This window comes from Podarcis bocagei, assembly GCF_964188305.1.
Source record: "Podarcis bocagei genome assembly, chromosome: 3".
Lineage (NCBI taxonomy): Eukaryota > Metazoa > Chordata > Lepidosauria > Squamata > Lacertidae > Podarcis > Podarcis bocagei.
In genome coordinates, this window is record NC_138127.1 from 79,633,398 (window position 1) to 79,653,245 (window position 19,848).

At 42.8% G+C, this 19,848-nt stretch overlaps 2 protein-coding genes across 12 annotated transcripts in view; one reads left to right on the forward strand and one right to left on the reverse strand.

Moving 5' to 3' along the window:
• The window catches only part of MIA3 (MIA SH3 domain ER export factor 3), a 36,887-nt gene extending 26,757 nt beyond the window's left edge, over window positions 1-10,130 (reverse strand). For 2 of the 4 annotated variants that reach the window (XM_081185945.1, XM_081185944.1), the window contains exons 1-3: window positions 9,795-9,996; window positions 7,257-7,390; window positions 107-193 (exon numbers count right to left, since the gene is read on the reverse strand). In XM_081185945.1, the coding sequence (XP_081042071.1) occupies window positions 107-193; window positions 7,257-7,390; window positions 9,795-9,981 (408 nt within the window). In that variant the 5' untranslated portion in view covers window positions 9,982-9,996. The other 2 variants (XM_081185947.1, XM_081185946.1) reach the window with 2 other exon arrangements.
• The window catches only part of TAF1A (TATA-box binding protein associated factor, RNA polymerase I subunit A), a 38,731-nt gene that overhangs the window by 8,234 nt on the left and 10,649 nt on the right, over window positions 1-19,848 (forward strand). Inside the window, exons 1-3 of one of the 8 annotated variants that reach the window (XM_081186065.1) lie at window positions 14,032-14,051; window positions 18,304-18,453; window positions 18,847-19,016. In XM_081186065.1, the coding sequence (XP_081042191.1) occupies window positions 18,306-18,453; window positions 18,847-19,016 (318 nt within the window). In that variant the 5' untranslated portion in view covers window positions 14,032-14,051; window positions 18,304-18,305. Of the gene's footprint in view, window positions 1-14,031; window positions 14,052-15,496; window positions 15,739-15,925; window positions 16,041-16,067; window positions 16,099-18,303; window positions 18,454-18,846; window positions 19,017-19,848 lie in introns of those variants that run through there. The other 7 variants (XM_081186064.1, XM_081186062.1, XM_081186063.1 and 4 more) reach the window with 7 other exon arrangements.

A 19,848-nucleotide genomic window follows, 5' to 3' on the forward strand; every position in this document is an offset into this window, starting at 1 on the left:
GTTTTTAAAATGAGCTCTTTAAAAGACATGGATTTATTCATGCATATTCCTGAGCCTTGAGAATTGAATATGTGTGTAGATCAAAAGAAACTCACAAATAACTTACATCTGTTGGCAATTCTAGTTCTTCATAGGTATAAATGTGATTTATCTCAAGTAAATCCTTTGGAAAATATCCAAATTCATTTCCAACCTGAGAGGAAAACAAGGAAATAGAAGGGTCAGTATAAGAAATGGTTTTGTTTCGTTTTAAGTATTTCTGCCTGTTTAGAGGCAACTTTGCTACGAATGCATAGAAGTGGCACTTGCAGTGCATCAGAAGAACTGGTCATGATACTTGGCACGTCAATTTTTAGTACAAATTTTGGCCCCCTTAAACCATGGGTAGGCAAACTAAGGCCCGGGGGCTGGATCTAGCCAATCGCCTTCTCAATCCGGCCCGCGGACGGTCCTGGAATCAGCGTGTTTTTACATGAGTAGAATGTGTCCTTTTATTTAAAACGCATCTCTGGGTTATTTGTGGGGTATAGGAATTTGTTATTTCCCCCCCAAAAAATATAGTCTGCCCCCCCCACAAGGTCTGAGAGACAGTGGATTGGCCCCCTGCTGAAAAAGTTTGCTGACCCCTGCAAACCCTTTTAAGAATAATAGGGGTCAGGAATACAGAATAAAACAAGTTTTTATGTATTTGAAATAATACAGTAAGTTTAAATGGCAGCTACAGTGGTACCTCGGGTTAAGAACTTAATTCGTTGCAGAGGTCCGTTCTTAACCTGAAAGTGTTCTTAACCTGAAGCACCTCTTTAGCTAATGGGGCCTCCCGCTGCCGCCGCGCCACCAGAGCACAATTTCTGTTCTCATCCTGAAGCAAAGTTCTTAACCCAAGGCACTATTTCTGGGTTAGCGGAGTCTGTAACCTGAAGCATCTGTAGCCTGAAGCATATGTAACACGAGGTACCACTGTATTTGAAATTCATCCTAATAGGCACAGTCAAAGGCCACATACCCTAAAGATTGAAACCATCAAGCATGCTTGCACATATCATTCCATTAGGGGTCAATAACAGTTTGAGGCATCTAGTATATGCAAATGCTTTGCCTCAGCTTCACTGAGAATTTAAAGGAAATATATGGAAAGTTATCAAACAAGTGAAGCAGCAGCACCTAGATGCAGAATTTCACCACTTCAGCTTAGAGCACTGCAGAAAGGTATACAGTGGTACCTTGGTTTACAAACTTAATCCGTTCCGGAAGTCCGTTCTTAAACCAAAGCGTTCTTAAACCAAGGTGTGCTTTCCCATAGCAGTGGGGGATTCAACTTACACTCAACAGGAAGCGGAACATGTTCTGCTTCCAAGGCAAAGTTCACAAACCAAAACACCTGCTTCCGGGTTTGCAGCGTTCTTAATCCAAGTTGTTCATAAACTAAGCTGTTCTTAAACCAAGGTACCACTGTATTAGATTATTAGTCAAACTCCAGAAAAAAATAGTTCTAAGTCTTGCTGAAATATGGAAGTGGCACTCTCACTAGTGCATATTTATTTGGAGGTTCCTTTAATGGAACTTGCTTTCAACTTAAGGAATTTACTGGGACCTTTGATCCACATTTGAAGCATACTGTGGGCATAGGTGTGCCCAACTTCATCTAGACTGCATTCTTTTTGCCTGGCTCAAAAGCTGATGTTTGTCTTTGTTTCTTGTACTTGATTATTCTGTATTTAACAGTGTATATTCAGCACCATACTCTTCAGAAATTAAATGTAAAATCCAACAGGCATTGTGGTACTTAGGATCAAACTAGGTGTGATGTTTAAAGCATCTTTGCATTTTTACATTTGATAGCAGCCAATGGAAAATAATTGGGATCACAATCACAGGTGGAGAGCGGGGTTAAATCTTCCCCTGCTGCAGTCTTCTGCTCCTCTGAAGCTGCAATTTACACTGGCAGGAAAGCTCTAATTTGGTTCTAAGAGACAGGGCTCAGAGGTAGAAGCCATTCTTACATTGTCTAAAACTGGGAGAGCATGGCTGGAATTTCCAGCTTCTATACAAGCAAAGAGAAAATATGAATTTTGCATACACAAAGCAGGTTTTTCCCTCCCATCCTACTTTGCTCTCCTCGAAATCCATTTTTCTACCATTGAACATAACAATAATGAGATGTTTTCATTGTTCTTAAACCTAGCATGAGATAAGTTACTTCCTAACAAATAGCATATTTGCAGAGCAAGTTATGGTTTGTAGGCCAACATCACATTCAAAATGCCCTTGTGATATTCTCTTATTTTCAAATACCCCACCACCACTCTGCAAACATTTCCCAGTATTTTAAAGTCTATTTGACTCCTTGCTTATTGTTTAAATTATTCACACTCAACATCAATGCAAGACCACCCTTCTTTTGTCGACGTGTATTTCAGTAAGAATCATTAATTCCACACAAGAGGCAAGATGCTACTCTAGTAAAATGCAAACTATGGAAGGAAGCTAAATCTCTCATCCTAAACGTGGTGACTAGAGAGTAAGTCCCACTGAACACAGAGGTGCTTATTTCTGAGTAAACATGCATAGGCATGCACTTTCTGATTTTATCCCAGCTTACTGCTTTCTAGAAAAGATTCACATTTCTGCTCTCATTCAGTTCTTACAACTGTTATCAGGAAGCCAATATTAACAGCCAAGAATTGCTACAGAGATTAGATAGCTTAGGCATTTAGAAACTGGCAGAACACATTAAGTAAACAAACGCTAAAGATAATGTGCTCAGTTAGAATGCGGTCCATGAGTGTTGTCCCTTTCCTGAATATCCTGGTGGTTTTATTGCCAGGAAAACATCCCAGATATTTACTAATAATTAAATGGACCACTTCCTGGCTTCAAAGAAGTTAGTAAAAGTTGAGAGCAGGTGATTCAGATGTCTTTTCATAGGGCTTGAGAAATATATTTCCAATTTCTCGATGCCAGATTCATAATTTTTTATTATTATTATTAAGGAGTCTGCATCAAACTCTTAGATGCCAGGCCTACGAAGAGATGGAAAAACAATGCCACACAGTTCTTGGCTGAAAGCATCAGCATCATTTTGTATGCAATTAAACCAGGGATTTATCTGGTTATCTGGCTTATAGGATGGTACAGTAAAATGAACATCTGTCTAGTATATAATACTCTTCTATGAACTGCTAGCTGCATATGGTATTCCCTTTGTTCAATATTTATTCTTAAATATTAGTGCAAACTAGTAACACCCAAAGTCAAGGTTGCACAATAGGTGTTCTTGACATGGACTGCATCTTTTTTGCAGCCAGAATGGACAGTTTTTCCGTATTAACTTTGTAATCAGTTACAAAGGATTTAAGATATTGTACTGTACTCTCACCTTAAACTTTGTTGAGTTACCTTAAACTTATTATTGTATACAGCTGTTTGTATGCACATTAATTTGGCTAATGTGGGTGTGAACTTTTTAATTATTTCTTTTGTTTAAAAACTTGAGACTCTAATTATCCAGCCTTTTGTTTCAAAGCCGGCCCTCTCAAGTCTTCATATTTTGTGTTTATAAAGCGCTGGCAAGCCTGGAAACAGATGCCTCCTAATTATCCAGGTTATTTGTGGCATAGTAATGTCAGAGGGGACTTACTGGAAGAACACAATGATTCCATTCTGCCATTTTCACTGCATGCAGTGCTTTTCCTGTTTCAACTGTGCAACTTTAATTGGACTCTATTGCCAGCTGAGAGCCTGTTGTGCCATAATCCCACTTGTGTATTCCAGTGAAAGCAGTTGTAATGGTGTTGTAATGGCTCACAGTGGCAGACTTTCCTTTACAAAGGAAAAAAATAAATGCTCAGCATGCTACAAGGAATTCGTTCAACCAGACAAGTCTGTGTAAGGGGCGGGGGACAGCCAGGTACACTTTTCCTTGGCCTTGGAGGGCTAAGTTGCCTGCAGAAGCCCACCAGGGCCCTACCGGACTTACGCTGTCCTGCCAACATCCTACGCCTCTGACAAGCTCTGCACAGGCCTGCAGTCAGAATACCCAACCTTAAGGGACTGTTCATTTGTTATTTAGCAGTGACAAATTATAGCCTAGTAGGTACAGTGGTGCCTCGCAAGACGAAAATAATCCGTTCCGCGAGTCTCTTCGTCTAGCGGTTTTTTCGTCTTGCGAAGCAACCCTATTAGCGGATTAGCGCTATTAGCGGTTTAGTGGTTTAGAGGCTATTAAAGGCTTAGCGGCTTAGCGGCTAAAAGGCTATTAGCGGCTTAACGGCTTAGAAAAAGGGGGGGAAGCGGGAAAAAATCGGAAGACTCGTAAGACGTTTTTGTCTTGCCAAGCAAGCCCATAGGGAAATTCGTCTTGCGAAGCGCATCGAAAAACGGAAAACCCTTTCGTCTAGCGGGTTTTTCGTCTTGCGAGGCATTCGTCTTGTGGGGCACCACTGTATCTATAAGTCTATCTTACCTCTCCTCTGACATCTCATTGCAAAGAGGAAGTAAGAATTTGAAGTAAGGTCTATCATGTTTACTGAAAGCCATCACCTTAACAGAGGCCCCAATCTAGTGAGTAGTACTTAAGATCCATTGGTTATGTTAGTTGCTGTTAACTTGTCCCATTCATTTAGAAACCTAGGATGCAGCCTTATACCAATTAATGCAAAAACAAAACAAAACGTTCCTCAATGGAAGCTACTGACATTAAATGTTCTTCTGAAAGGGAAATTTACCCACAGGAATGGGATTCAAGACTAGTGTTTCTCATGGTATAGGAGTAGGAAAGAAAGTAACTAACTAGCACTTACTAAATTGGGAGCACAGAGAGAGTTGTGAGTTTAGCTGAACTGGAAGCAGCTTGGTGATTGTGGTATGTGTCTACACTGTTGCTATCTAGGAATCTAATGCAAGTACAGTGCTCCCTTGGGTTACATACGCTTCAGGTTACATACGCTTCAGGTTACAGACTCCGCTAACCCAGAAATAGTACCTCAGGTTAAGAACTTTGCTTCAGGATGAGAACAGAAATCGTGCAGTAGCGGCGCGGCGGCAGCAGGAGGCCCCATTAGCTAAAGTGGTGCTTCAGGTTAAGAACAGTTTCAGGTTAAGAACGGACCTCCGGAACGAATTAAGTACTTAACCCGAGGTACCACCGTAGTTTTGTTGCCTCACTTGCATCCAATAGGCTTTGCTTGTAGAATTAAAAAATAACAAGTCTCTGATGCTCTCTCATGCAGAGGAAACTTAAAGGCTGTAGGAGTACCCTTTGAATTCTCAGCAAAGTGTGGAGTACTTAATGAATATGTTTTAAAATGCACAGAGCAATGTCAATGAAAATACCTTTAAACGTCTCTGCAGGAAGCAGTGAAAGAAAGAAAGAGTAATTAAAATGTTAGTTGAATACCACCACATATCTCTTCTGGTAAGTTTTACTCAGAGAAGACCCCCTGAAAATAATGGACCTAACTTAGTAATATTCTTTAATCTCAGTGGGCCTTTTTGTGAGCAAATCTTAGTTGAATGCCACCCATGCAGTTTCCCCCCATTTGTGTTAGATGTTGAACTTGGGCTCTTTGGCATTCAAAACAGTTGCTCTGCCATTGAGCTAGGGCCCTTAAATAGAATTAAAGTGTGTATATCTCTGTATCCAAGCCATTGTTAGTTCTTTTGTGTTGTTAGTGTACCACATTTTTAGAAAGCACAATTTATGCTCCCAATATGAAACAGATGAGATCCTTTATCATGCTCCAGAATGCAATTAAAATATTTCTCTTGTGCAATACTGCCTTTGTGGTATATCCTTCCAAATTTTTCAGGAAGGACCAAATTGCAGATTTTGTAGTTGTAAGCTTCACTCAAAACTGCTCTCCATTTCCCGATCATGGGGTAGGGGAGAAATTACAGGGTCCCAAAATCTTTTCCTCCCATGGAGACACAATTCTGAATGGACAAGTGGCAGAGTAAGAGAGGGTACACAACGCAGTACACAATGCTTTTCAGCAAAGTTGATGGCAGAAACAGAGTAAAAGTAACATGCAATTGTGGGCAATATATACTTAGTAGCTCAAGCCATTTTCAAAATAAATGCTACCATTAAACACAAAAAACCCCTTGCAAATGTGGTAATACGTGCCACAAAAGAAGCATTTTTTAATGGCAAATAATAATTTACCAATGGACTCTCCTTCCTTGGAGGTTTTTAAGCAGAGGTTGGATGGCCATCTGTCATGGATGCTTTAGCTGAGATTCCTGAATTTAACAGTTACCATTAACCCCCTGACTATTTACCTTCTGAACAAAGGAGAAATATTTAAAAGAAAACTTGGAGGCATGAGTGTAGATAGACCGTTCCAGGGAAATCTCTTGGACTGAGAAGAGTCATATGTGTGGATTCCAAAGCAGTGAAGGCCCACATCATGCAAAAATGGTTCCAAATACCCAGTGGAAAATATGAGCTACTGGACTTTTCAATCATAGGTGCTGACATTTAAATATTAAACAGAATTTTAAGTCAAGTTGAAGCAAAACAAAAACAAACAAACAAAAACCTCATCTGTTTAAGAGTTTGTGAAGTTCTCAACCAAAACCACCTTTCCAGGGAACTTAATCACACTCTCAAACATGCAGCTCTACAATTCTATTATAAGTAACAGGAATCTGCTGTCTCGTTTGGGTGATCTGGTAGATTTGCATTTATTCAAAGTTTTCTGAGTCAAGGCAGAATCTCTTCTGCATTAGAAGCTGATGGTGTGCTATTTCTAGTGCAAAACAAAACAAAACTGCAGAGGTGGTGAGTTTAGCTGGATTGGAAGCAGCTTGGTGATTGTATTGCCTCTTTGTAAGCATTCATTTATTTCCAATAGGCTTTGCTTGTAGAATTCAAAGTTAACAAGTTTCTTATGCTCTCTCATGCAGAGGAAACTAAAAGGCTGTAGCAGTATCCCTTGACTTCTTGGCAAAGTGGGGATTATTTAATGAATATGTAAGATAACATGCCGTAGCACAATGTGAAAATACCTGTGAACATCTCTGGGGGAAGCAGCAAAAGAAAGAAAGAAAAATTAAAATGTTAGTTGAATACCACCCCATGTCACTTCTAATAAGTTTTACTCAGGGTACTGTAGACCCACTGAAATTAATGGACCTAACTTAGTCATGTTCATTAATTTCAATGCACCTTCTCTGAGTAAAGCTTCATTGAATACCACCCATACTGCTTTTTCCAATTTGTGTTAAACCATATAAAGTACTTAAAAACTTACACTTCCAGCCCAAAGCTCATGTGTTCTCCCGGTTAATTTATAATACACGTACACCGATTCACCTTCTTTAAAATCTACAAAACGACAATCTGGGCCTTTAAAATCCTTCACTGCTTTCCCTCGACACATTAGCACTGTTGAAAGAAAATGAGGGGGGGGGGGAGGCAAAGTAAATAAAGAGCTGTTTTCTCAACAGAAAAGGAAACCTGTCTATAACTTGCAGTCCATGTGTATGAAACAATGTAGCCCAGGAATGAGAAGTTATGGCTGGTGAAAATCTGGTATCGAAGTTACTTTGTGTCTTAAAATGTTGGTTAAGGCAATGAAAGGACATAATGAGGTTTCAATGTACATTTTATTGAAGACGTTTCTCCTGGAAAAACGTAATAGACTCCATGAATATATCCCAGTATCACAATCCTTCACTATGTCCCAAAGGCATGTAGTCATATGCATTATGCACCAGGGTGCTATTTGTTTACTTATTAATTATGTTTGTTATTAGCTTTATGCAAAAAAGCAATCTCAAACCAACAAAATAAACATAAAATCAATTTAAAACTAAGCTTAAAACAAAATACAAAGTTCCTAAAAAGTTCATTCAGTAATACAATAAGAGGAACAAGTTCTATACCAGCCACTCCACTAAAATATGAGCCCAACACTAGATGTTAATTTAACCACAAAAATTGAGTGTTTCCTAAACATTGACAATTAGGATGCTAAGTGTGTTGCCATGTGAAGAGCATGCTGAACTGGGTTGATTTTGTTAAAAAAAATAAAACGTTGATATTGTACATTTGTTTCAATTTAAGTTAAATTAATTTATTTGGGAAAGAAAGGCAGAACAAGTATATTTTAATAAATAAACAAAGTGAATGGAAAGGATTCCAAATTCTATTTTATAATTCACAAAAGCTTATCTCTGAAAGGTGATGTAGCTAGAGAGTCCTTCTACACATGCATGCGCACACACGAGTGTACAGTTAGTTTAACTGAATATTAAAGTCTACATTTTTAGTCTAGGAATGTCGAACCAACAGCACAAATCTATGCATGCTTACTTGAAAGTAAGTGTCACTAAGTTATAGGGGGATAGGATCACAGTTTATAGCTGCAATCCTATAGTCAAACGTCACCCCATTGAACTCAGTGGGACTAACTACCAAGTAAGCCAGCATAGGTACAGGTGCAATCCCTATGCACATTTAACAGGACATAAGGAAGTCATCCTTGCAGTTAAACAAGTTGAGCAGTGGGCTGTCAGTAACAAAAATTAAACGCACTGAATCTGAACCTAGAAATCTGAAACGTCTGAGATATTCTTACAATGAGTTCAGGATCAGAACAATACATTTTAAACAAACAAATGCAGTCATCTAATTAGCTAAGAACCACTCAAATAGATGAATATTTCCAAGAAAGTGAATTTTATATATCAGATTTCTTTGAGTAATTTGATACAGGACAATGAAATGAGAAGGTGAGGAGAATGAGGTCAAGAATTTGCTTCTCCTAAAAAAACAGCTTCTAAAGGATGCAGTTTGTTTACAAGCAGAAAGGAAGACAAATACTTGATGCTTATTAAAAGCAAATCTTCCTGGTGACAACAGTAGTAAGTAGTACAGAGACAGCAGTAAGAGAAATAGGTCCAGCAATAACTTTTTACTGGGTGCGCGCATCAGACCCTCCCCAGGGTTAGCCAAACAAACAAAAACAGCCCATGAAATCACTTGGGGCAACAGTTTTTTAGGGTGACAACAACCAAAGTCATGGGGAAAATAAAAGATGCAGCCTAAGACCCTTCGATCTCAGACTGCGTGGTGGAGCTGTTTCGGTGGGTGGGAGGGATAAAATGTAAAAGGATCGCGTCCCCCCGGGCTTCCAGTTAAAGTCAGCAATGTATAAGAAAGAGTAATAATGGTGATCGGGATGATAATTATTGCCGTCTCCACATAGGGAAGGAATAAAGCACGCGGTGCTTTACAAAGTAGAAAACAGGTAGCAACCTGCAAGAGCACATTTGACGGCGGGGGGGGGGGTGAGAGACTGAGGCAACACTTCCCAGTTTTAGCTCCGATCCTAAACACCTCATCCACACCCAAAACCCCTTCAAAAATAAATCCCACTGTGTTCAATTAAGCTCGGGTGGTGTTTTTTTGTTGTTGTTGCAAGTTTCGCTCTGGCACAAGCTAAGAAACCGTGGCAAGTGGGGGCCACCCTGCCAGGAGCAACGGGGCCCAAGGCAACGTGGACGGATATTTAAAATGACAAGGGTGTAAAATGACAGGGGGAGAGATGAAGATCCCCGCCGTCCCTCCAGGGACGTGGGAAGAGCGGTGGGGCAGAAGCACCCTCCGGCTCTTCCACCAACCCACCCCACCCTGCGAGGCAGGAGGCGGCCCCCATCCAGAGCCTCTTCTCTGACGCGGCCTCGGAGACGCCGCCGCCACCGCCGGCTCCTGCTTTGCAAGGGCAGACAGTCGCAGGGACCCGGCGGATACCCGGTCGCCTGCCTCTTCCCTCCCCGCCACTTACTGCTACACTCGGGGTCGGCGCACCGCTTCCACTCGGCGAAACGGCGGTCCGGGCCCCCGCCGGACTGGGCGCAGGGGGGCAGCTGGGCGCACAGCAAGAGCAGCAGCAGCGGCGGCGGCGGCAGCAGCAGCAGCAGCATCCGCCGAGGCGGCAGGGCGAGGGGCCGCCGCCGCGCCGCAGCAGCCATGTTGGGAGTTCGCGAGGCTGCCGGGCTGGCGCCGAAAAAAAAGAAGCGGCGCGTGGGGCGGCCGGGCGGGGGGAAGCCGGAGCAAGACACGTCAGCAGCAGCAAGCAGAGCCCGGCTGGAGAAGGATATGGGGAGGAGGAAGAAGAGGAGGAGGAGACTCGCCCGCTGCCCCAAAGGAGCAGCAAGAGGAGGAGGAGGAAAGGATGGAGGAGAACCACACCCTGCGTGGCGGTGCTTGTCCACAGGGAGGAGGAGGACCAAGAATAGGTGCGCGCGCCCCACTCCTGAGGCAAATGCACCTCAGGCGCTCGCTCTCCCCCTTTGCTCGCCTCTCCTTTCACTGTATCTTTGTGTGTATGTGTGTGTTCACTTTGCACCCCCGGTTCTGCATCTGGCAGCACTGCCCGCCCTCCTTCAGTCCTGAATAACTGCCTGGCGGAGAAAAACAACAACAGGTCAGACTTGGGGGACCTTCCCCTGTCAGTGGGGAAACACAACTTCGCTTCCGGCCTTCCTTCAGTAGCTAGCCAAGCCGCCCCGTATGTTTTCACTAGAGCAGGGTGGGCGCGTGTAGCGAGAGAGCTCCCGTCAGGCCCAGCCTGCCCGCCCGCTCGCGCGGCCGGTGACGAGGGGTCGACGGGAGTTGTAGTCCGGAGGGCCGCGGGGTTTTCACGCTTTGGCAGCAGAGGCGCTCGTCTCCTGCGCGCGATACAATGGTACCTCGGATTAAGTACTTAATTCGTTCCGGAGGTCTTCACTTAACCTGAAACTGTTCTTAACCCGAAACACCACTTTAGCTAATGGGGCCTCCTGCCGCCGCCGCCGCGCCGCCGGAGCCCGACTTCTGTTCTCATCCTGAAGCAAAGTTCTTAACCTGAAGCACTATTTCTAAGTTAGCGGAGTCTGTAACCTGAAGCGTATGTAACCCGAGGTACCACTGTATAGTTGGGATTTGTTTACTCTTCCCCGCACCCCCAGCGCGCCCTCACTCCGCAGTCAGGGTCGTTAGGGGTCGTTGCAGTTTTAAAGGTGCAGGAAAATTTAAATTGAAGAAAGGGGGTACGGAGATATGGCGAGTCCTGAGCTTGGGCGGGCACTTGCCCCCCAGATCAAGTAAATCAATAAACATATTTAACTGAGGTCCCACCCCCCAGTATAAATCTTGGCTATGTCCATGGTCCTGAGGTGGTAGAACAGGAAGTGTCATTTCGGACGGCAGGAGGATAAAATCACATCTAACCATAGGAGCCAACTCCTAGGGGCCGAGGTCTTTGGTACCAGCAAAATAGAATATTTGAGGGGGCTCCCCCCAAGTTAATAGGTATTGCCACTCAAATGGTGCGTGCGTGCTGCATCTTGTAAATCAATTATGCAGGGTGGGGCTTACCTCGGCCTCCCCAATATTTTATTCAAGTTGGCCCCCTGCATCTCACATAATTCCTCCCTATGTACAAAAATCTTTCTGCAAGTAGACATCTAGCACATAAGGGAGTAGGATTATCTAGAACTGGTGGAGAGCTTTTTGCCCCCCAGATGTTGCTGAAGTAAGCAAGTATGGGCAATGACCAGAGATGACAGGGCGTGTAGTTTTGCCCGAAGCTTCGTCTACCACCTCATTCTTTAAGCAAGTCACATGGACTGTTCCACTTCATCCTGATGAGGAATCTGAATGGCTTCCTTGTGCATTTCACATGAAAAATCACACAGGGTCATTCAATGAAGCTAAATGATGGGAGATTAAGTACAGACTGTGCTTCTTCAGACAGTGTATAGCTCACTTCCATAAGATGTGGTGATGGCTACTAACTTGGATGACTTCAAAAGAGGATGAGACAAATTCATGAATGATAAGACTATCAGTGGTCACTATTAATGATGGCTATATGCTGCCTCCAGGAACAGAGGCACTATGTCTCTTATTACCAGATTAATTTTATTTCTTAAATGTTTCTTATTTATCCCAAAGGATTCAATCACATACCAGCAAATTCAGGTTGCACAAATATAGTTGATAAGGGATCTTGTGCAACAAACCCACTTGCCCAAAATACCAGACTTTTTGCAATAAGTAAAGTGATGGGGAAATGCATTGGAAAGCATAGATTAACATTTGTTTTGATGCAACACGATCTAACCACCTCTCAAACAAATCAGGCTGAATCTTCAATAAACAGATAGTCTGGAAGCACCTTCTGTTGCTGTTATTCCTATATTATCTATAGGGAACTAATTTAAAGTTAGTACTGTACTCCTATATTTCATCCATGTGCGGCAATCCACATGGCTTGAAAAATGTTCAAAACCCCCTTACCATGCATGTGTTTGGCTGTGTTATGTGCAGTATCTGACACCAGTGCCAGTCATCACTGCAGATATATAGTGCAGCTGCATGACGTTTGACTGGGCCAGGACATCTGGTGAAGAACATTCAGATGATGCAGAGAGTTGTTATGTCAGCTTTTTTGGCTAAGACATAGATACAGTGTGGTAGCATTGAACACTCCTCTATGTTTTCAATTTGTTTGCATTAAGGTTATTGCTGGTTTATACATTCACTTTGCATTTGTGCTTAGATTACCGGTGCATTGCACCAGTTGACTGGTTCAATGTGAAACAAGCGTGCTATACAGGAAAATGTATGTTCATCCAGGATTCTAACAAAAAGAAGCCAAGGTTTGCTAGAACTTAACTTGTATCTTAATATGAAAAGGAACATAACAGAATAGGCTAATGATTGCAATGTAAATGCTTTTATCTCTGCACATTTGGCAGTATGCAGAAGTGGTCTTTTAAGATAATTAAAATATGTAAAGCACACAGTGTCCCTTGTACCAAGCAGCACAGAGAGAATAATAATGATGAACTAGTTGGCTCGCTGAGTGACTACATAAGTTGCAGTCTGTTGTGCTCTTCCAGTTATTGCTACTTTGATATCTGAAATTGCTAACAGTAATCTTTGCCACTAATTACATCAGAAGTGAAGCCGATGTTCTTATCATATACTCACAATTATTGATTTTCATTGCATACTATTCTCTTGTGTACTATCTCACTTTGAGCCAAATAATCAGTGGCTGCTGGAAAACAGAACTGTTCTACTGTTTTTCTTCACCCAATCAGAGGAATTTGAAAGTATGTTAACATGAAAGACTTAAAACAACAACAACCCGCACACACTGATAGTTGCTCTCAAATTTTCACTTCTAAATGTGAAAGTAACTTTTGTTGCGATCAGCTTATTTCCACAAATGTTTTTATGACTAGGACCTGCCCAACTTTCATCATTTTGAGATGTATGACCTGGTTGCTTGTTACCTGTCCCATAGATAGCAGGGTCTGCTTTACAGTACCTTTACTACCCACAGTAAGGGGAAACAGGAACATGCAAATCCTAAATTTGCTCCAGATCTCACCCTGAGTACAATCCCAGTAGCAAAGTAAAAAAAAGAGAACAAGCCAGTTTAAATGGAATGGATGCCATGAGCAGAGTTCTACAGCTTTAATCAGCAGGGGTTTTTTTGTACACTTAATGTCAAGAGATGATAAAACTTGTCTGATCCCACTTCCGTCTCTCTCCTCCAAACTGCAGTTGCCTGTGTTCTTGGATGACAGGTCAGCTACAGTCTTGGATGACATACGGCCTTTACAGAGTCGGACAAGATGAGTGTGACTTTGCACCTGCTTCTCAATAACTCTGCAGCTTTTGGTAACATTGACCATGGTATCTTCCTGCACTGGCATTTAACTGGAATTGGAGGCATTGTGTTACAGTGGTTTGGGTCCTACCTATGAGTGCAAAGAGTAGCATTGGGAGGGTATTTTTTTTTTGGCCCCCTGGAAGCTATGCTATTTTATCTGCAAAGCTACTTACTATCTATATGAAGCCACTGGAAGTGGTCATTAGGAGTTTTACAGCAAGGTGCCACCAGTAAACTGCTGACACTCGGCTCTATTTCTCCATGATATGTTATTCAGGAGGGCCATGCGGCCCTGGGATGATGCCTGGACAGAGGGGTGGGCTGGATGAGGAAAAATAAGCTGAGCCTGAATTCTGACAAGATGGAGACATTGTGAGTGAGTGGTTCCCATGTCCAAAAAATTGGTCAGTTGCATGCCCTGGAAATTGGTTGCATTACCCCCAAAGGAACAAGTATACATTCTGGGAGTGATTCTGTATCCAGCTTTGTGACTAGAGCCCCAGGTAGCCTCAGTGGCTTTCCTTGTGCTTGATCCAGAAACCATAGCTTGTGCAGAATGCTGCAGCACACTTGCTGACAGGAGCGAGACCCTCCTCTGCACAGAGATTTGCACTACCTGCCAATCGTTCAGTGTGGCAGCACTTACACTCTCTGCCTACTAACATCAGCCACGTGCCTTCTTCTCAGTCCTTTATTTAGTGCTAAATAGCACCCTGAGATGGAGAAGGGAGGTCCTCCCCTTGTGATTCTAATTGAAAGATAGGGGAAGCAGATCTGCTCTCTCTCTACTCTGTCCCTCCAGTGCAGGGGAGGAATGAACAGGAGGTGGTGGTGGAGCTGGAGGCAGAGGGGGAGGATATAGTCCTGTTGCCAAGATCCAGGTGCTGCCTTTGTTGCAGGGATGTCACACTCATCCAAACAGAGCACATGCGGAGCAGACTCACAGGTTGAGTCTCATGACTGAAATATGTAAAATGAAATAAAAAACAAACTTGCAACTGTTTGTGCATTTAGGAAGAATATACCCTAGTAAGCCAACAGTTTAGCTCTGGGTATGAATATTTAGGATTTGTAGCTATGCTGCAGCAGCACAATCCCAAGCATGTTTACTCAGAGCCAGGTGCCATGGTGGTTACCCACTTCCTTGCAGAAATGCAGCTGTTCGGATTTAGCTTGGCCCTATGTATGGCTCACTGGTTTAAGCGGGTCTTAATTCCAAGTCAGCATGTAAGATTGTGATCGCTTTTTTTCTACTGTAGGTCAAACAGAAGGCTATGACAGTGAACAGTAAGTATTTCCTATGGCATAATCACTACTATGAGAAAGCTTGAGTTCCAAATAGAGATTTCCAGGGCTTTATATGGTAAAGAGATGAGGTGCCAGTACTTGTATCTTGAGAAAATTGCCATGGGTGCCAGCACAAAACAGCTACCAATGGCAGCAAAGAGAGGAAGAAAGAGTACTCATTACAAAAAAAAAAAAGGGAGAGCACTGGATATTTCCCTACATTCCTATAAACAGCTCTTGACATTCAGGTTGAAATTGTGCGGGTTTTTTTCTGGTGGGGCTCAGAGGACAAGTTTTTGTTCGCTCTCAGGGGTCTGGGAACTTCTGTGTTCTGTGTTTAGTCACCTAAAATTAAGCTTCGAAAAACGAAGTCGTTCTGCACCTTTTAAATTATATCCTGCTTTTCATTAGAGATGACCAACAAAGTTCAAGCATCTCGCGAGCACAAGGAACGTCTACCCTGAGCGGCGACAACCACAAAGCCTCAAAAGTTTTTGCGCATGCGCATATAGCCGCAAAGTCCTTTGCGGCCTCCAGCCCCGCCCCTAACTAAAAAAAAGAAGACCGGCTGTTACGTAGTACGAACAGGGAGTCGGGTTATGCCATGGTCAAAGATGGCGGCGAGGAACGCGTCGGCGTGCTGGAAGGAACTCAAAATGGCCTTTTAGACATTCCATACCCTCGTAGGGAGCGCGCTTCTCCTGCCGTTAAGAGCGAGACCGGGCCCTATCAGGAGAGGTTACCGAGAGACAGAAGGAAGCTCCGCATCCAGGTAGGTCGGCCGGCGAAGGCTCCTCTCGGAGCTCACGTCGCTTGTATCTGGGAGCCAATAGATTCCTGTGGGAGACAACACGTGGTAGCCAACCGATATCTATAGAGGTAGGAAAAGCTTAGATTGGCACCTCACTTTTCTGAAGTTAAGGAAGAGAATTCTGGCAGCCTCTTGTTGTAGTAAAAACAGCGAAGGCACCTGTGACGCTCAATATGTTCATTAGGGCATAAGCTTTCGTGGGCTACGGAATCAGATGCAGTTGCAGTTTAGAGTTTCCTGGCTCCTTTTGAGGAGACACGCAGGTTGGACTAGATTGCGCTTGATGTCCTTTTGGAGTTCTGCGGATGAGGGCTGACCATAGTAAGCAGTGGAGGAACTGGGAATTTGAATCATAGAATCATAGAGTTGGAATAGACCACAAGGGCCATCGAGTCCAACCCCCTGCCAAGCAGTGTAGCTGTGATTAGGAAGCAGCACTTTCGTCCTGGAACAAAAAGTAATAGAAAGCAGTTCGTAGCCTTAGTATAAACTCTGAGCACTTCCAGGCCACTTGTTTTTTTTTTCTTATTCATTAAATATATATATATTTATTTGGAAAGGCCACTTGTTTGTTGAACATTCATCCTGATTTGTTAGAAAGGAATGCTAGGGGGCATCATGTCAAAACAAGTGTTGCCTGTATTTCCCAGTGCATTTTCTTGTCACTTTCCTCATTGCAGAAAGCCCAAACTTCAGGGGGAAATGGGTTTGTTGAGCAAGAGTTCCAAAGCAGTTTTAACTGTCCACCCTGAATTTGCCAGTATATGATTGTATCCCACCTGAAAGTAGTGACAGTCTGGAAGCCTGCTGATTATATTTTGCCACAGGTGCACTAAAATATTGGATTTCTCACTTCTGATGAATAGGAAGGGAAAGGAAGAAAAAAAGAGGGGGAAGCATTTAGTGTCAACCTATAATTTGGGCTTTTTGTCTAATTGTTATAAGTTTATGCCACTGTTACTTTTGCAGACCAGGATGGGAAGTGTCAGGGAAACGTAAGTTATCTGATGCCATCTAGTGGTTTCATGGAGTGTAGAAAACTCAAGAGATCACTGCATTGGCCCATTAGAAAGAAATGACACAAAAGTTGCCATCCATTTCAGGCACTAAACTCCAGGCAACCTTTCTCAACCTGTGGGTCCCCAGATGTTGTTGAACTACAACTCCCATCACTCCTAGCTAGCAAGGCCAGAGCTCAGGGATGATGGGAGTTGTAGTCCAACAACATCTAGGGACCCACAGGTTGAGAATCACTGCTCCAGGGGATGCTGTTGAATAGGGTGCTGGTGCCTCCTCTGCAGGGGCTGTGGGGCGACAGAACACTCCAGGGACTAGGTGAAGTGCCCTCACTAGGAGTTGGCTGACTACATTGCCTATTCATGGTGTGAGCCTGTGTATGTTTATTCCGAAGTAAGGCCCATTGAGTTCAATGGAACTCACTCCCATGTAAGTGTCTGTAGGATTACAGCCTAATAGCTTAATTAATATGTGGGGTTAACAAATTAATTAAAAATGAGTCCTCTGCTCTTCTACAGTGCAGTGTAATATTTATTTGTGACGCTTGCATGCTGGCCCATGCTGTAATGTTCTCTCAGCTGCTTACAATAAATAAGTATGAAAGTAACTTTAATACAGCCGAAAACATAATAATAATAATAATAATAATAATAATAATAATAATAATAATAATAAATTTTATTTATATCCCGCCCTCCCCAGCCAAAGCTGGGCTCAGGGCGGCTAACAACAATCAAATAATCAAACAATCAAATAATCTAACATTCTAAAACATTTCATTATAACAATTAGCAACATGAATGCAAGAATAAAGCACAACTCCAAGGTTAAAACCAATTTGAAACACTGAGAGGACCATGACTATGTGAGTTGTTGTCATGCCCCACTTCTGAAAAATGGGTGACATAGGAGCCAACTCCTAGGGGCTATGGGGGCTTTGGCTCCACAATAAAACATTTGAGGGGGCTGGCCCCCCACAAAGTTGATGGGCATTCCCATTCACATGGTGTGTGTGCACTGTGCCATGTGATTGATTATGTGGGACGGAGCTTACAAGGGCACCCACAATATTTTATTCAAGTTGGCACCCTGGTGGGTGATACGTCATCCTTTCCAATTCTGATTATGCACAAGGCAAGGAATAAAAATGGTGTGGGGAGCAATGCTGAAGGCTTTTCCAACCCTGCAGTGGCCTGCTCTGTCTGTCTGTCTGTCTCTCTCCCTCCCCTTTCTTCTAAGATGCACACTTTAACCTTCACATCACAGTAGCTACGGCAGTGTTGATTGAAATTTCAGCAAGGTGCTCTATTTTGTATCAGGCACGCTGCTTCCATTTCATGTCTGTAAAGGGGCAATACTTAATGGTAAATAGTAATAAAAAACTAAACTTATGCTTCCTTGTACGGCTGTTTTTAAAGACATTGAAAGTGTCTCTTGCCCCCTGCTCCACTTCTTATTTTGATTTGCCTGACCTGCAAGCATAAATATTTCCCCATCTTCCTTTCACAGAAATGGATACTTTTGTTGAAGAACTGAGACGAAAAAGAGGGCAGGTAAATTTGGAAGGAGAAACACCGGATGTGCATGCAGCCACAACAACGACAGCTCCCATCCCAGGAATTTATTTACCTTTGCTCCCGAGATATTTTCACTACACAAGTAAGTTCTTGATTGCTGGTTGGTAAGATTCCTTATTGCTTTGCATGGTATGATAGGCCTGTCAACACTGGAAGCAAGAAGCAAAAATGGTGGAAAACCTTTTCCTCATTTATGCCCTCACCAGCCTACACTAGGTGCCAGCAGCACATTTTTTTGCATGAAGTATTTTTGCATGAAGCTATGAAGGAAGTTAGACAGTTTAGTAGTATGGTATTGGATTTTATGCTCCAAAGATGAAATGCAGGATTGATTCCTGTATTTCCTTGCCAGATGCAACCAAGAATGTATGGGCTTTTGTGTTTTCCTCTAAATTGCAATTTAAGTCTATAACCCCATTAGAAACGCATCAAAACTATTCTCATGTCTGTTACCAAAATTATTCTTGTGTTGTAGCGTCTAGGGTTGGAATGCACTCGGAATTTCAGAAGGCAAAAGAAGGTTGTTTAAACTGCATCCAGGATTCCCTTTTGCAAGGCCAGTTGCAGAGGGCTGCAGAATTAATCATAAGCTACATAGAAATGTTGGAGCATTACAGTAAAGACAAACTGCGGGCTGCTCCCGAAGTAAGTAGACGAGCTAATCCCCTGATTCTGAGCAGGAAAGATGGAAAAGGATCTCTGTGATTCCTGTGTCCTATGCTTCCATCATGTAATATGTTTAGGAACAGGGTAGAAGAATTTTTGGACCAAGGGTAGGCTGCCTTTCTTCTGTTGATGGCTCTATTCTCTTGGGGATAGCCTGTTGTTGAAGTACATGCCAGTGGTGGAAAGGGCAAAACCTAAAGTGGTTTCTCCTTTCTGCCATCTCATAGAATTATTATAATTATAATGATTAAATTTATATACTGCCTTATATCCGTAGCTCTGAGGGCGGTTCACAACATTAAATTGCAATTATAGAATTGTAGAGTTGGAACAGACCACGAGGGTCATCTATTGTTTGTTTGTTTGTTTTGTATACCGCCCTTCTTCCGAAGCTCCCAGGGCAGTTCCCAACAGAAAACTACAAAATGATAATAAATAAAAAAACAAACAAAACCAAGCTGAAAAAGCCCCTCCCACAAACACATTTTAAAAGCCATCAGCCAAACACCTGATTGAAGAGAAATGTTGATTGAGTTTTCAGCCTATTGGCTCTCATCTAATCCATTAGTGGGGCAAGACAGCGGTCCTGAACTTTCATTGCTTCACCTGCAGATGTAAAGGAGAAGTAGAGCTCTTTGTCATCAGCATATTGCTGACCACGTGCTCCAGAACACTGGATGACCCCACTCAGTAGTTTCATGTAGATGTTAAACAGCATAAGGGGTAACATTGAACCCTCAGGAACCCCTCATTGAAGGCTCTGTGGGGCCAAAGAACGACCAGCCAAGTAGGTCGCTCCAGAAGGATACCA